The following is a 14,411-nucleotide window of genomic DNA, read 5'->3' on the forward strand; positions in this document are numbered from 1 at the left end:
GGAGTGAATCATTCGAGCTTCTCCCTTCTTTCTGGTGATGGCTTGAAGTTCATGAGGAGACATGCGTCTAGCAAGCGGGACTTCCTGCTTACATTCTGCTTACATCTTCTTCACGTCTTTTTTAGCTGACATACTTGTTTGCAATGACTTTTTCTTTGAGTGATTCCATTTTCACATATTTTCCAGGCCTGTCATCTGCTACATGTGATTGCTAAGACAACACCGGCTTTGCTTTCAGTGTCTTCTTCACTTTGACTGAATTTCTCCTATTATTACCTTTGATTTATCATTTTCACCAGATTTCTGCTGTTCATCTTCTGTAGATTTGCCTTTCATATAAAACTCACTTTTACAGTATCATCTGGGAAAATATATTTTACTAGAGGCTCTAATAAAAACTCGTGCTCCTCTGCAGTTAATTGTTTTGCAGATCCATTGCAGGGATCATTGAACCCTTTCTTTCCGTTTGTTGCTGCTTTGTATTAATGGTGATAAAATTGTCTTTTCACATTCAGTTTAGACTGGATGTCTTTGCTGTCCTCGGTCTTTCAAAGAATCTGGTTTCTTTGAAGATGTATTGAACTTCATTCTTAGACTTTGTCTTCCATTAAAGGCCTAAACATGAGGTTTCTCTCAGTGTGTTTCTTTGTTGAACTGGTCTTCTTCAAGTTTAATTCCTCTAATTCTGTCCTGTTTTTCATTGAAAACATAGAAAAAATATCTTCTGTTGTTTCAGTTTATTGAGATTTTGCAGATGTTTCACTAATTCCAGCCTGTAACGTTTTCTCTCCTTGGTCATGTGATCTTTTCTGGAGATGGACTTTTTATTAACTGACAATTTTCTTGTATTTTTCACCTTTTCCTTAGTTTTAAGAATAACTTAATTTGTCTTCAAACCATTAGTGACAGAAATGTTACCATGACATTTATTTTATTACCCTGACACTTTGTTGGGTTCTTGTATAGTTCTTAAAATCTCCTCTTGCCGTACAGAAACAATATCCTTGCCTACAGTGTCGTCATTATCTTTGTGGTTTGTTGCTTCCTCTTCTCTTCTTTGTAGAAGATGTTTTCTCGCATTGACATTGAGAAATTTAAATGGCGTGAAGTGTAGTGGTGCAAAGAGATCACAGTAAAAAATACAGACACAAACATTTTTAGTTAAGTAAGACAGACGCTGCTGTAAAAAGATGTGAAATGTGCTGCGACTTTACCTCTCTCTATTCTTTCTGTTTTAGCTGCAACTTGTGTTTCAGGCGACAAAGCATCAGGAGCAGCAGTGAGAATCGTGTCTTCTGTTTCTTTAAAAAAGAATCAGTTCTTATTCAAAGGAAGGCACGAGTAGATTTTAGTAGAATAACAGAGGGCAGGAAAAAAGATTTTAAGAGGAATGAAAAAGACCAACTATGAACATGTGACATGAAGAGAGGTTTACAAACTGAGGTTGATGATGGACTCAGTCTGAACACACACCAGAACAAAGACTGCAAACATGGAGTCGAATGACACAGGTACAGATTAACAATGCAATAAGAACGGTACGTTTGGTACCTCTGGAAGACTTTTTTGAAGGAATCCTTTTCTCGTCTGGCTTTAATGGCACTGAAGGAACTGTCTGAAGAGGATCCTCGGATAAAGATTCTTTTGTTTCCTTTGTCGTCTTGTATTTGAGTTCAGTTTTTGCAGAAACAGATTCAAATTCCAACCCCTGTTTGATCATTTTTGTCACGTCAGTATCTGTTACTGAGGGTTTTACTGCAACAATCTCTGTTTCTGCATAAAACATTTCCTCAGATTTCATCTTTTTCTCCGTTTTCTTTTCAAACACTTTGTGTGCACTTTGCTCACGTTCAGGGGTGACAAGTGCTTCCTGTTTTCTCTTTTCTTCCATTTTCACTGCAGTGGGAACGATTGTTGCTTCTTTACCTTTAACTGTGTCTTCCCTCAGCGCTGTTGTCATCTCTGAAACTTCATTGCTGTGTTTTTCATGTGGAGTCACTGATATGTCACGATCAACTGCTTCCTTAAAGGTGACTTCAGCTAAAGCCTTTGTTTCAGCTTCCAGGTTTTCAGTCAGTTTTCTTGCTTCTGTGGTGATCACAACCGAGGAAGGTTTGGTTTCATCTGCCTTTGTCACCACCGTGACATCTTTCAGTGTTTCCTTCTCTTTGAATGAAGTAGGCTCCTCGGATTTTTCTTTCGCGCGTCTCTCTTTGCTTTCTGTTTCAGTGCTCTTCGCTCTCTTTTTAGGTTCAAAGCTGGCTTCGTGTATGGCGATAGCTTTTTTGTCTTGTTGGTGGCTAACTGATGCACTGTCTTTCCTTTCATCTGTAATTTCTTTGCTTGGTGACTCAACTGCCTTGACAAAATACTCTGTTTTTTCTTTTGAAGGTTTATCTTGTAGTATTGTGAGCTTCGATTCAGAGTCCTGGGCTAAAACTACAGCTTGGGGTTTTTTCGGGCTGATTCTTTGTTTAGCCACGCTGCTTTCCTTCCTCGTTGAAGTATCAGTAGCAGATAGCTCACCTCTCACTTCAGACCTGTTATCTTGTTGGCTCTGTGTTTCTGTTGTACTTAAGACATCTGTTTCTACCAATACCACCACTGCCCTGTCCAGTGGAGCCACATCTTCATACCAGACTTCAGCATGTTCTTCTACTACTTGTTCACGCTCCCAGACAGCTTCTGTAAAAGGTACTTGTTCTGTCACATAATACATTTCCTGTATCTCCTGAGCTCCTTTCCTTTCCCATTGTTCTTCTTCAGTCTTCTCAAAACTTGCAGCTGTGAGATGATTTAAGAGGTGTAGAAGAAGAGGCGTCATGTGGCGGCGCCAAGATTTGACAGCAAAACACAAAGACAATCATCAGTGTTAGGAGACAACACAGAAATGAAGAACCACATGCTTTAGGTGACAATCCACTTGTTTCAAGCATTAAAGAATAAGATGTGTTTAAGATCCATGTAGTACCTTTTTTAGTAGCATAAATTTTTATATCCTCTTCAATCTCTGTGTGCAGAATCCTCTCAATCTTCTTAGCTTCGGTTTCTTTTAAGCAATGAATCAAAATTGATTCCAAGATGGTGTGTGGTGAAGAAAACAATTTGGAAAGAGAAAAATGTAGACAGTCAACAAACACATGTCAAATAACACAAACAAGCCAAGAGATGGAAGATGTTGACAAAACCTTGTGGCAGCAGTTCAGTCTGAACTCAATGCACACATTTAGTCAGCTGGAATTTCTTACCACCAATATTTGATGACACATCGATAGATGTCACATTTACTGATTCTCCTCACCACTGAGGCCAAATGAATTCAGCTCTGATAGCATTTTGTTATCTTGTTGCATTAAAGACGGAAATGTAACAAAGAAAAAATAATTTCTTTGCACTGAAAACTTTAAGTGATAATTAAGAACAATAAAGAGATTTCTTTTTACGTGATCAAAAGTTTTTGAATATTAAACACTCAAATAAAAGAGCATCATTTGATAACATTTAAGTGATTGTTGAGATTCTGGTTTCAGTTCAAATCTTGGCAGTCCTCATGCTCAAACATGCATGATGAAGATACAAAGAAAGACAAAAACAGCTGAAGTCTGCTGTACCTTTAGGAAGAATTTCTTCTACCTCTTGTTTAGGCTTGGCCTTAGATACAATATCAGGTATTGCATCAGGGGCCTTTACGTGAACTGTTTTCTCTACAGAGATCTTCTCTGTTTGCTTCTTTGAAATGAGCTCAACTTTGATTTCCTCAGTGCTTACAGATGTCTGCTTCTCAGTAATCAAAGCTTCTTCAACCACCTTCTGAGGAACCTTTACAGGCTTCCTCTTAGGAAGAGCCTCCTCTGGGACTTTTTCCTCACGTGGTTTTTCTGGTACTTTCTCAGGTAATTTTTCTGGCTCCAGCTTTGGAATTTCCTTCATGGCTTTCTCGGGTTTCAGCACTTTCTCCAAGCGTCTCTCGGGTACTGATTCAGATATTTTCTCAGGAAGCTTCACAGGTTCAGGCTCCAACACAGCAACCTCATCAAACACCTTCTGATAGCTTTTTTCAGGTACAGGTTTAGGTTCGAGCTTCAAAGCTTTAAGAGGGTGTGACACAAGAACATGCAAAAGACATGACAATAAAGAACACAAATGTGCTTTCACACAAGAAACAAATCCTTTATAAGTTCATGAAGTCATTTAGACACAAAAGGGTCACCCTGTGGAGAATAATATATGACTATGTGTTAAAAAGGAAATCTCATAGAGTAAAGACATTGAAAGGCACCTCTAAATGTACATTTTGGATATAAAATGAATAATTTGAGCTGGGTATGAGTATATATCATCATAGCATTTCTTTACTTAAAGAGACTCAAAAGACAATGAATGAAGTCTGCCCCTGTATTAAAGAAACTTCATATGTGAAATAGAAATGTACCTTTCTCTTTCCTTGTTGGTTCTTCCTTTGGTGGAACGACAGCAGGCTCTGCTTTCTTGGCTGCTTTTGGAAGCTCAGTTATTTTTTCCTCCACAGGAACTTTAAAGAGTATTATTGGCATATATTAAAAGTCTTTTAGCAAATTCAAGTTGAAGAGTTTCATTAGAGAACAATGAAACACTCTATCGAGTGCAAGACAAGAACAATCACAACATGCAGCAACAAAATGAGAGAGGTTAGCCATTATAAAATAATATGCCACAGAACCTGAAGAGTTTAGGGTTAGTATGAGAGTTTTGGTTTTAGTTAGAAGTTTCCGGATGACTGAATTAGCTTCAGGTACCTTTAACTGCCACAGGTTTCTTCTGTGGCGCTTGTTCCTCTGTCTCAAACTTTTCTGGTTGTGCAAGTGAAGGTTGGGGTGGTTGGATTGGAGCTGAAACCTCCTTCTTTGCTGGTTCTTCTGATGCTTCAAAATAAAATTCCGTTTACTATCATTATTATAATAATAATAATAATTATTATTATTATAGTTAGGTAAATATGCAGTCGGCAGATATCAACATCAAAATGTACTCACAGATAAATCCCTGAAAAGAATCTGTGGTACTCAAAGGTTAATACGAGATTTGTTCGCACTACCATCAAAAACACTAATGTGAAGACACCTCAGATGAGTTAAGGTTGGACAGTGGAGTTAAGAAGATTAAAGAAAAAACACCACATTAAGAAAAACTCCACAGCCATTTACCTTTTTTTGCAGGTTCCTTTGGTGCAGGAGTTGGTTCTGGTTTGGTCACTGGGGGTTCCGGTTTTGGCACCACAGGCTTTGGTGCTGTTATTTCTGCTGATTTTTTCACCACAGGTTCAGGCTTGGGAACCACTGCAGGTTCTTTTGGTTCTGGTTTTGTTAGAGAAGGCTCGGGTTTATGAGCTTCTGGTTTAGGTTTGTCTGGTTCTAGCCTGGTTTCAGCTGGCTTGCGCCTGGTCTTTGATGGATCTGGTTTTGCAGCTTCTTCAGGGACTAGCAACATTTAGATTTGTTTAGATAAACAAAGACAAAGACTTCGCTTCCACTCTTGAAGCTAAATGAACAGTTTGAAGATCTTAATACTAAAGACAGAAGCATACACAGTAGACTACAAACTCAACACAAACATCCAAACAAAACAGGAAATACCTTTGGATGGTGGCGTCACCATTTTCTTTACTGGTACTGGTTTAGCTTCAGGCTCCTGCTCGGGGATTTGTTCAGGTTTAACCTTGGGTTCTGCTTTGGGTGTAGGCACTGGCTTTGCTTCTGGTTCCGCTTTGGGTGTAGGCACTGGCTTTGCTTCTGGTTCTGCTTTGGGTTTGGGCTTGGGCTCAGCTTCAGGCTTAGCTTCAGGGGCCACTACTTTGGAGTCTGCTGGCACCTGAGGCTTGGGTTCATCTTTAAATGGGTAAAAACATTCTTTGTTAGGATTACGCAGCAGGAGAATCTATAATTTTGCAAGAAGTGCTTCAGAGAATGAGAAAATCACCAGAATCGTATATAGAAACAGCATGACATATAAAACAGATAAAGGTTTCAATGAAGCCAGACTGACTCAGCGTGGTGGGAAACTGTATAGTGTGGCACACAGTTGATAAGACATCAAAGAAACATTAAGCAACATGAAGTACCTTTCTTTGGCACTCCAGGCTTCTCAGTAGGTGGAGGTGGGGAAGCAGTCGGCCTTTTAACTTCCTCTGTTTCTTTTAAGGAAATATTCAAACATATAATAATCAAATGAGACAACAGATTGCCCTTAGCAAAGATGTTCTAAAGACATTTGTAGGAATCCCTACCTCTGGGAACAGGAACATCCTTTTCTGGGACTGAAACCACAGCAATCTTTTCCTCCACTTGCTTTCTGGCTTCAGGCTCTTCAAATGTGCAGTTAAATTAAGTGAAGGTCAAGCAACATTAAAGAGGTTTAGGAAGTAAAAGATCAAACAAACACAAAGTATAGTTGAGATAACAGTAAAAACAAAAGAAGCTAGAAATGTAATTAATAAATTTACGTGTCAACATCAACAGTTTGTCAGTACCTCTCTGTGGTGATGCTGGTGTTGGTTTCTCTTCAGGCCTTTCCTCAACTTTGGGAAATTAAAAAAAAACACAATTAGGTGAAGAAGAGAAGTGCAGCAGAATACACGGCGCCATTTTAAAAACTGAAAACGCCACTACAGTAGATAATGTAATAAAAGAACAAAAAGACACAGTTGTAGGATGAGGGAAAGCAGAATATGCTCAGCTCTGCTGTACCTTTTGTTGGGATTTCCTCTCTCATTTGAACTTGTTTGGTCTCCATTGTCTCCTCAATGGCAACTCTTACAACTGCTGGAAAAACACATGCACAAAGGAACACATCCAAGATCGAAGGTAAGTGTCATAAAACATAAACATTCTTAAGTCTTCATAAGTCAAACATGGAATCCAACACTTTTAATTATTTTTTTTTCTTTTAAGCTCAGAATTTCTAGATAAGCTTTTTAAGCATTTGGACATAAGTCAGTACAATCTAAAGCATTTGGTCATTAGTGTGTGGTGTGTTTTAGACGGGACAAGAGAGGTCAAAAGATCAGTGCAAACCTAAACTGTGCAAAGCACTCTGATAGGAGCCAGAATGATAATGCAGAACAATGTATTTGTGATAAGAAACTAAAAGATTCAGAAGCTCGACAGTAAGCAAAACCAGATCATCAGATATTAGGCTGTTACTGAACCAAAAGTGGTTATTAAAAAAACAAGCACACAAAGGCTGGTAGTGAAATGAGGGATAAAAAAGAGAGACGTATGCAAGCACAAATATATAAGATAAGAAAAAACATACATTTAAAAAAAGACAAATGTCAAGATAGACATGAGTAATGTGGCTCAAACGCACACAGGTATTGCTGTGCATGCTCTCGACATTGTGCTGACAAGAGCATGATGAGCACATCATACAAAACTGCTGGCCAGTCAAAGGCCTCAAGCCCGGGCCAATCAATACCCTAACACCTGTACAGTCTGATGTTAAAGAAAAAAAGAGATAAAGCCGCACATCTTTGAGATGCAGGACAAAAATCTACATTTTATTTGTCCTCGTTTAAAAACAGAAGTTGAACTTCTTAAAATCTTCAAACTGGAACGGCTTTTTTAAAAAGCTCTATTCTTAGTGATCCATTACACACCAAACACCATTTACAGGCATAGAAAAAGCTAATACAAATGTGTGTGTGGAGAGGGTCCATATATACTTGTTGTTGTTCAGCTGGTGGAGATAGAACTCTTACCTAATATTGTACTTTTCTTACTAAGCCTAGCCAAAATCCAAAAAGTGTAAAAGCAAGAGTGCAAAATGTATTTTAGTGTGCTTAAACCTAATGGAACAGAACTGAACACAACGTATTTTATGTAATAAATCTCATCCCTAAAACCAGACTCACACACTTTTAATGTTAAATGTTGGTCAGAGGGCCCGGACACTGGCCCGGTGGCGCCAGTGTCCGGCAGCCTCGCCTCTGTCAGTGCGCCCCAGGGTGGCTGTGGCTACAATGTAGCTGCCATCACCAGTGTGTGAATGGGTGGATGACTGGATATGTAAAGCGCTTTGGGGTCCTTAGGGACTAGTAAAGCGCTATATAAATACAGGCCATTTACCATTAAATGGCAAAACATAAGTAAAAGTTAGTGAGTGTGGCATCAAGATGGAAAACTGGATTAAAGTTACAAAATGACAACAAAACACATTCAGAACATTAGGCACAAAGAAAGAAAGAAGAACAGATACAAATTAACAGGAAAAAAGACAAAACGCAGGAGCATAAAAACAAATAGTAAATACCTTCAATCTCTTCTTCATAATGATAGAATTCATAAGATTCTTTAAAAGACAAAAAACATTTTTATTCCATTTCATTGTTAAATTCAGGTAAACATTGTCTTAATTCTATGTGGGCCACAAAACTACTATGAAATTTCTATAACAGAAACTGCTCTGTAAATTCCCTGATGTAATAAATGGAACAAAGTGAGCTGCTTATGATGCCTTACCTTGAATTGCAACTGACGTAGGCACTTCAGGCCTCTGAACAGAGGAATCTGGCATATCTACAGAGTATGGTACCAAAAGTTCTGTTTTGGTTAAGTGGTTAACTATTGGTTAACTATTAAAAACAAAACAAAACCACTGTGTGAGTAGAAGTGTAGGACATTTTGGAAAATCCTCTTGCTTGGTAGCATTTGCCAGTTACAAGATAAAAAGTATAGATAGGCACATTTCAACCATAACATCAATTAAGTACAACCAGCTAGCGTAGTCCTGTAGTAACACAGGCTAGTGGGTACCATACCTAACCACCTAACTTGAAACTAGTAACTCCATATCCGGCCCTTTAGGCCTGGAGCTTAAGTTCAACATTTTAACAGCTTCCCAAAAATAAGCTAATTGGTTTCACTTTTATAAAATCATAGATAATAGTGTTATAGGTAATGGAAAAATGCATCTGGTCCTAGAAGGTCTTAAATTTGGTCAAATACAACCTCAGATGAACAACAATATACATTGTGTCATTACATATTTAACAAACACTGAGCAAAAAGGCAGACACAGTATGAAATACCCCTACTTCCTTTATAGGAATAAAGCATGTAAGTAACAGAAAGTTGCTGCTGCTCACATTCAATAGATTAAATGATGATCGACACAAGTGTGTCTACAACTGTAAAAGCAGAAGTGTTAGCAGTTTGCTAATCTGATGCATTGAGGTGGAATTGGAAAGCAAGTGGAAAATCCCATGAGTGGACATCAAATTCCCCTCAAGGACAAATGACAAATGGCAATGACATCCACCCACTGATCCATCCATGCCCAGACAAGCCCAGAGACTCCTTAGCCACCACCTCCAACTCTTCGGGTGGGTGACTAAGGCGTCTTAAAGACAGGCAATTTGTCCTTGGTCTTCCCCAAGGTCTCCTTCCTGTGGTAAATGGCCAGGAGACCTAATATAGCAGGCAGGAGGTATCCTACTCACATGCCTGAGCCACCTCGCCTGGTTCCTGTGTGCAGAAGTTGCCACAGCTTCTCTGAGCAGAGCTGCTCTTTTGAGTCCCTCACCCTGTCTCTAAAGAAGGGCCGAGCTACCCTTTGAAGAAAGCTCATTACCATCATTCGTTATTTAAGTCACTACTCAGAACTGCAATAGGTGAGGGCAGTAACATAAATTACTAGTCAACACCTTCAGCTCTCAGTTCACCACAACAAATTGGTAATGACTCCTAATAACTGCTGCCACGCCACTCGTTTCTCGGTTACTGTAGGAACACGACCCTGAGACAGACCCTTTCTACTTGGGACAGGAACTCACAGTTTTCCAGATAAGAAAAACCTGTAGGTTGTAATTCTCATTCCCACATCTTCAGACTCTCCTGTAAAACAGCTCAGTGCAGGCTGGAAACGACCATGTGATGAAGCCAAGAGAATCTCATCATGCAGAGAAACATAGATGAGTCCCTGAGGCCACTGAAGTCAAAATTTGCTTCTTAGCTATGTCTACAAATTTTGTCCACAAACATTATGTACAAAATCACTGAAAAACCACTAACAGAGTCCAACAGCCAGTGGGGACAGGTCTGACTCATTACTGACAATACAGACCTTATGTCATGGTCCCCGTGTCTCGCCGGCTGACTCCGTGTCAGGGGACATGTTTATTTTTGTTTTGCTCTCTCTCCCTCTTCCCTCCGCCGGGGTGGTGCTCACTGCAGGCTCCCGCCCTGGGCCCACGCACCTGCACTTGTCATCACACCTGCTGCCGATTCCAGTGGATTAAAGCAGTACTTAAGATGGCGGACCTTTGCTATTCTTGGTTCGTTGGGCTATCGGCATCATCCCTGAACCCGTTTGTGACTGTGTTTGGACGAGTGAGATAGAGGAGCGGCGAAAGAGAGGTGTTGGACTTTCTGGAGAGAGAGAGGAGCGTTTTTGACTCATCCTCTGTGTCCCTGTGGACCCTGGAGCCCCGGACTCCTTTCCCCTGGCACTCTGTATATATATATTCACCTGGTGTTTCCTTCACTGTAAATAAACGCACTGTTTTCTTGCCAAAGAAATCCCTGGTCTGCGCCTGAGTCCGTTTAAGGAACCTTGCTCAGGGAACCATCGCTCTAGTCTTCTAATCTAGAGGCATCACCCCACAGTGCCATGCAAAGTTGCAGAAGCGTGTCAATCAGTGTAGTCCCACAACATCCAAAGCCTTAAGGAACAAGGCAAATCTCCACCCTGGGGGTCTTACCACTTACAAGAAGCTGTCTTATCCCAGTAAACTCACCTCTAGTGATTGCAAATCATCCACCTCATCCCCAGACTCTGCTTCCTCTATGAGGAGTATTTGTGACGCCACAGGCTAACCAAGTCCACTAGGAGTCCCTCTAACAGCTCTCTTTAGCTCCAGTGTCCACCATCTGCTATGCTTGCCCCAATGGCTCAATGCCCTCAGTCTCTCTCGGAATGTATTCAAAGTTATGCCAGAAGTGGAAATTGACCAGGGCTTCGGCTAGATGCTCCCAATGCACCTTCCCCATATATCTGGGCGTGCATGGCCAGCATCCTTTGCTCTCACCTCATCCAACTCACTACCAGGTGGTGATCAGTTGACAGCTAAACTCATGACACAGATATGAAATTAATCACCAACCTGCAACCTAGCGTGTCCTGGTGTCACCTCCACCTAGGAACACCCTTATACTTGAACATGTGTTCGTTATGGACACACTGTGATTATCATAGAAGTCCAATAACAGAACACCACTTTAGATTGGGCAGCCTTTTCCTCCTAGTCAAACCACACCCGGTCTACCAAATCAAAGCCAAACACATCATATCAGAAGCCGTGATCATTGTTTGGCGCTAACAGGACTTGGGCACCTGGCAGCCATGTGAGTTTAACATAGACTCCATGATTAATGGTGGCTCAAATGAACACAGGCATTGCACACAGATATTGTCAAATGTAAAGCCATTTGGCTAAAATTGGGTCATGCAACAGGAGATTCACCCAGAACAATGTGAGAAAATAGTTCAAAAAAGTGGTTCTACACGCTAGTGAATCACAGTGTGGGCTTATTTTTTCACACATTGGTCCTAAATTTTGCCTTAAATCTTTTAAATACATTATGACATGATGTAATATGTCATGTGATGCTATTCCTCTGAGGTTGCATTTGCCTAGTTTTAGAACCTGGTAAGATTCAGATCATTTTTGATTGTGTCTGAATTCGTAAAAACCTGCAGTGGTGAACTAGAGTGGTGGACTGTGTCCATATCTGACTGTGATAAAGAGGGCAGAAAGAGGTTTTCCAAAGATGTTCCTGAATGATTAAAGTCATCGAGGGTCTTGAAAATAAAATACCTACCAATGGGGACCATTGCTAATTCAATTTCTGTAAAAAAAAAAAAGAAAAAGAAAATATAGAATAAACAGAGTGTTAAACACTTCGATAAAAGGTGAGCAGAAGCATAAAAAGTGTTGCCTGACTGAACTGTACCTTTGCCAGACAAATAAAGCTCAGCTGTGCTCTTAGCCTCTCCCCTGGGTTCCAACCTCACAATTACTGAGTACACGCCTATAAGGAATTAGTAATGAAGATCTTTTACACTCAGGTCTCAACAAACAACGAGGAAAAAAATCTACAGGACTTTGTGACGAGCCTTTGTAGCTTGATGGCACACTACACACCTTCGTCTTCAACGGTCACGTTTTGAATGACCATGAAATGTCTTCGGCCCTCGCTTCTGAAGTTGTACTTAGGGCTCTCTTTCAGTTCCCAGGTGTCTTTGTACCATGAAACAATGGCATTGTCAAAGGACACTTCACACTCAAAGGTGGCTGACTGTCGCTCATTGACTTCGATGTTGTGGATGCGTTTGGTGAAATGAATTTGTTCAGCTAAAAAAAAGATAAAGACGGGAATGGGTAAATGGCATCACAATTGGGAGTGTATGACAATAGCTAAATGGTCATTTTTCATCAAAATATCATCTAGATGGTTAAAAATGATGATCATCGTTTATGGGACAGTTATCAAAATGCATGTAAAAATACAACAAGTGGGACAATGGGGCATGCTTTTGGAACACGATCATGAAGAAAGTTACGAAAGAGAAGGACAAAATCAAAGAGGAAAAAAGAGGGCAATCTTCAAATTGCCAACATTATTTTAAGAGTTTGATAATGGAAGTCAAAGAGGTTAGTAACTGGGAACTACGTAAAACATGTCTATAAGTTTGCAGGATGGGTTCCAGGTACAAACCTTCCACCCAGAGGTCTGCTGAAGACTCCAGCTGTTGGTACTTGCAGGTGTATCTTCCTTGGTCTTCAGGCTTCAGGTCTCTGATCAGTAGCTTCTGAACCTTGTGTTTCACCTCAGATGTGTACCTGTCCTTCATTTCTAACTGCTTTCCATTTTTAAACCACTGAGCCTCTACATTAGGGATGGACATCTGACAAGACATAGTACATGACTGGCCTTCCTTACCCATTGTGTCCTGTAGATGTTTCTCAACCTCCACCTCTAAAGGACAAAACACATAAAAACAAAAATGAAGTCAAAAGAAAATAGTTTATTTAAGATAATCGAGTTTTTACTGTAAGGAGGCTTTGTTCTCAATCAGCCAAGAAGACAGAACATTTACAACCACTTAAAAGCTAAAGCCTCTAAGCTAAACTAGACAACTGCCGAGGTGAAATGCTAATTACCCTTTATCAAACAACAGATACTTTTTAACAGATGCAGTAAAGCTGTCAGTACTGACCCATGACACTGAGCTTGGCACTGGATATGTGGGGCCCGCACACCACCCTGTAGTTGCCCTGGTCAGATGACTGGCAGTTCTTGATCCTGAGCAGATGGCGGTCGCCGCTGATGGTGATATTGTACTTGTCGCTAGTATCAAGTTTCTGTGTGCCTTTGTACCAGGACAGCGTGATCTCTAGGTAGTTGATCTTGATCTCACACTCGAACACTGCTTCTTCATTAATGAAGACAGATTGATTGGAAATGTCCTTCACCACAGTGACAGGCTGCAATAATGACAAAGAGCATTATGAAGTACATGCCAGACAAACAGTTTTTCATCCTTGTGATTATTTCTATTAAGTGTACACTGCAGTAAAGGAAAGATTCTCTGATGGCTCAACAGCTTTTTCTAATAATGTTTATGTGCACAACATATGTTAAGGACCAAAGAAAATAAACTGGGTCTATGGCTACAACGTAATTGATCACTTGCAATGTTGACCCTGTACCAACATTAGTTTTGTTAATTCAGCAAAAAAGACCATTGCAACGATTTCAGAATAAAGTTGGACTGATATAAATGCTAATGCATCCTATAACTGTTGACTGACAAAAACACATCAACGGCACATCAACCACTGGTCTTATCATTAATAACAAAGCCAATTATCCTTTAAATATGCTTTGAGGATTTTTAGCCTTCAGCTGTAAAAGGCTTATAAGGTATTGTCGCCTCACCCGCACACCCTGCCGGGCATGTGGGTGTGTCACGTGGATACCCAAGTTTGTCAATGCAAAACCTGAGAACAAAACAAGGCGTAGGATTTACAAATTAATACCACAGGTGTATCTACTATCGCTGATGAGTTCAAAACTCAGTGACCTTGACCTCAAGGTCTGAGGTCATAGGTGAAGTTTTCTAAAAATCTTGTGCTTGTGATAATTCTAGAAGGAAGTCCATTGATTTTCTTCCGCTTATCTAGGACTGGGTTGCTGGGGCTTCAGCCTAAGCAGAAAAGCCCAGACCTCCCTCACCCTAGCCAGCCAAGATATATAATGTCCTTAGCTTGTCCTGGGTCTGTCCCGGGGCTTCTTCCTGGTGGGACTTGTCTAGAACACTTCACCCGGATGGCTGAACTCCTTCCGTCGCTTGTATCCATGATTTCAGCCACT

General features: G+C 40.3%; 1 protein-coding gene across 1 annotated transcript in view; it reads right to left on the minus strand.

The window, feature by feature from the left end:
- Positions 1–14,411, minus strand: part of ttn.2 (titin, tandem duplicate 2) — a 228,147-nt gene that overhangs the window by 127,975 nt on the left and 85,761 nt on the right. The window contains exons 74-92 of the mRNA XM_080290745.1: positions 13,255–13,522; positions 12,753–13,013; positions 12,179–12,388; positions 11,988–12,065; positions 11,856–11,882; positions 8,496–8,552; positions 8,287–8,325; positions 6,723–6,797; positions 6,506–6,553; positions 6,263–6,340; positions 6,098–6,169; positions 5,613–5,864; positions 5,184–5,456; positions 4,776–4,901; positions 4,433–4,531; positions 3,612–4,088; positions 2,972–3,049; positions 1,552–2,784; positions 1,215–1,301 (exon numbers count right to left, since the gene is read on the minus strand). Coding sequence (XP_080146871.1) covers positions 1,215–1,301; positions 1,552–2,784; positions 2,972–3,049; positions 3,612–4,088; positions 4,433–4,531; positions 4,776–4,901; positions 5,184–5,456; positions 5,613–5,864; positions 6,098–6,169; positions 6,263–6,340; positions 6,506–6,553; positions 6,723–6,797; positions 8,287–8,325; positions 8,496–8,552; positions 11,856–11,882; positions 11,988–12,065; positions 12,179–12,388; positions 12,753–13,013; positions 13,255–13,522 — 3,838 coding nt within the window. The remainder of the gene's footprint in view (positions 1–1,214; positions 1,302–1,551; positions 2,785–2,971; positions 3,050–3,611; positions 4,089–4,432; positions 4,532–4,775; positions 4,902–5,183; positions 5,457–5,612; positions 5,865–6,097; positions 6,170–6,262; positions 6,341–6,505; positions 6,554–6,722; positions 6,798–8,286; positions 8,326–8,495; positions 8,553–11,855; positions 11,883–11,987; positions 12,066–12,178; positions 12,389–12,752; positions 13,014–13,254; positions 13,523–14,411) is intronic.

Source organism: Astatotilapia calliptera, chromosome 16 (assembly GCF_964374335.1).
Source record: "Astatotilapia calliptera chromosome 16, fAstCal68.1, whole genome shotgun sequence".
NCBI classification, from domain to species: Eukaryota; Metazoa; Chordata; class Actinopteri; order Cichliformes; family Cichlidae; genus Astatotilapia; species Astatotilapia calliptera.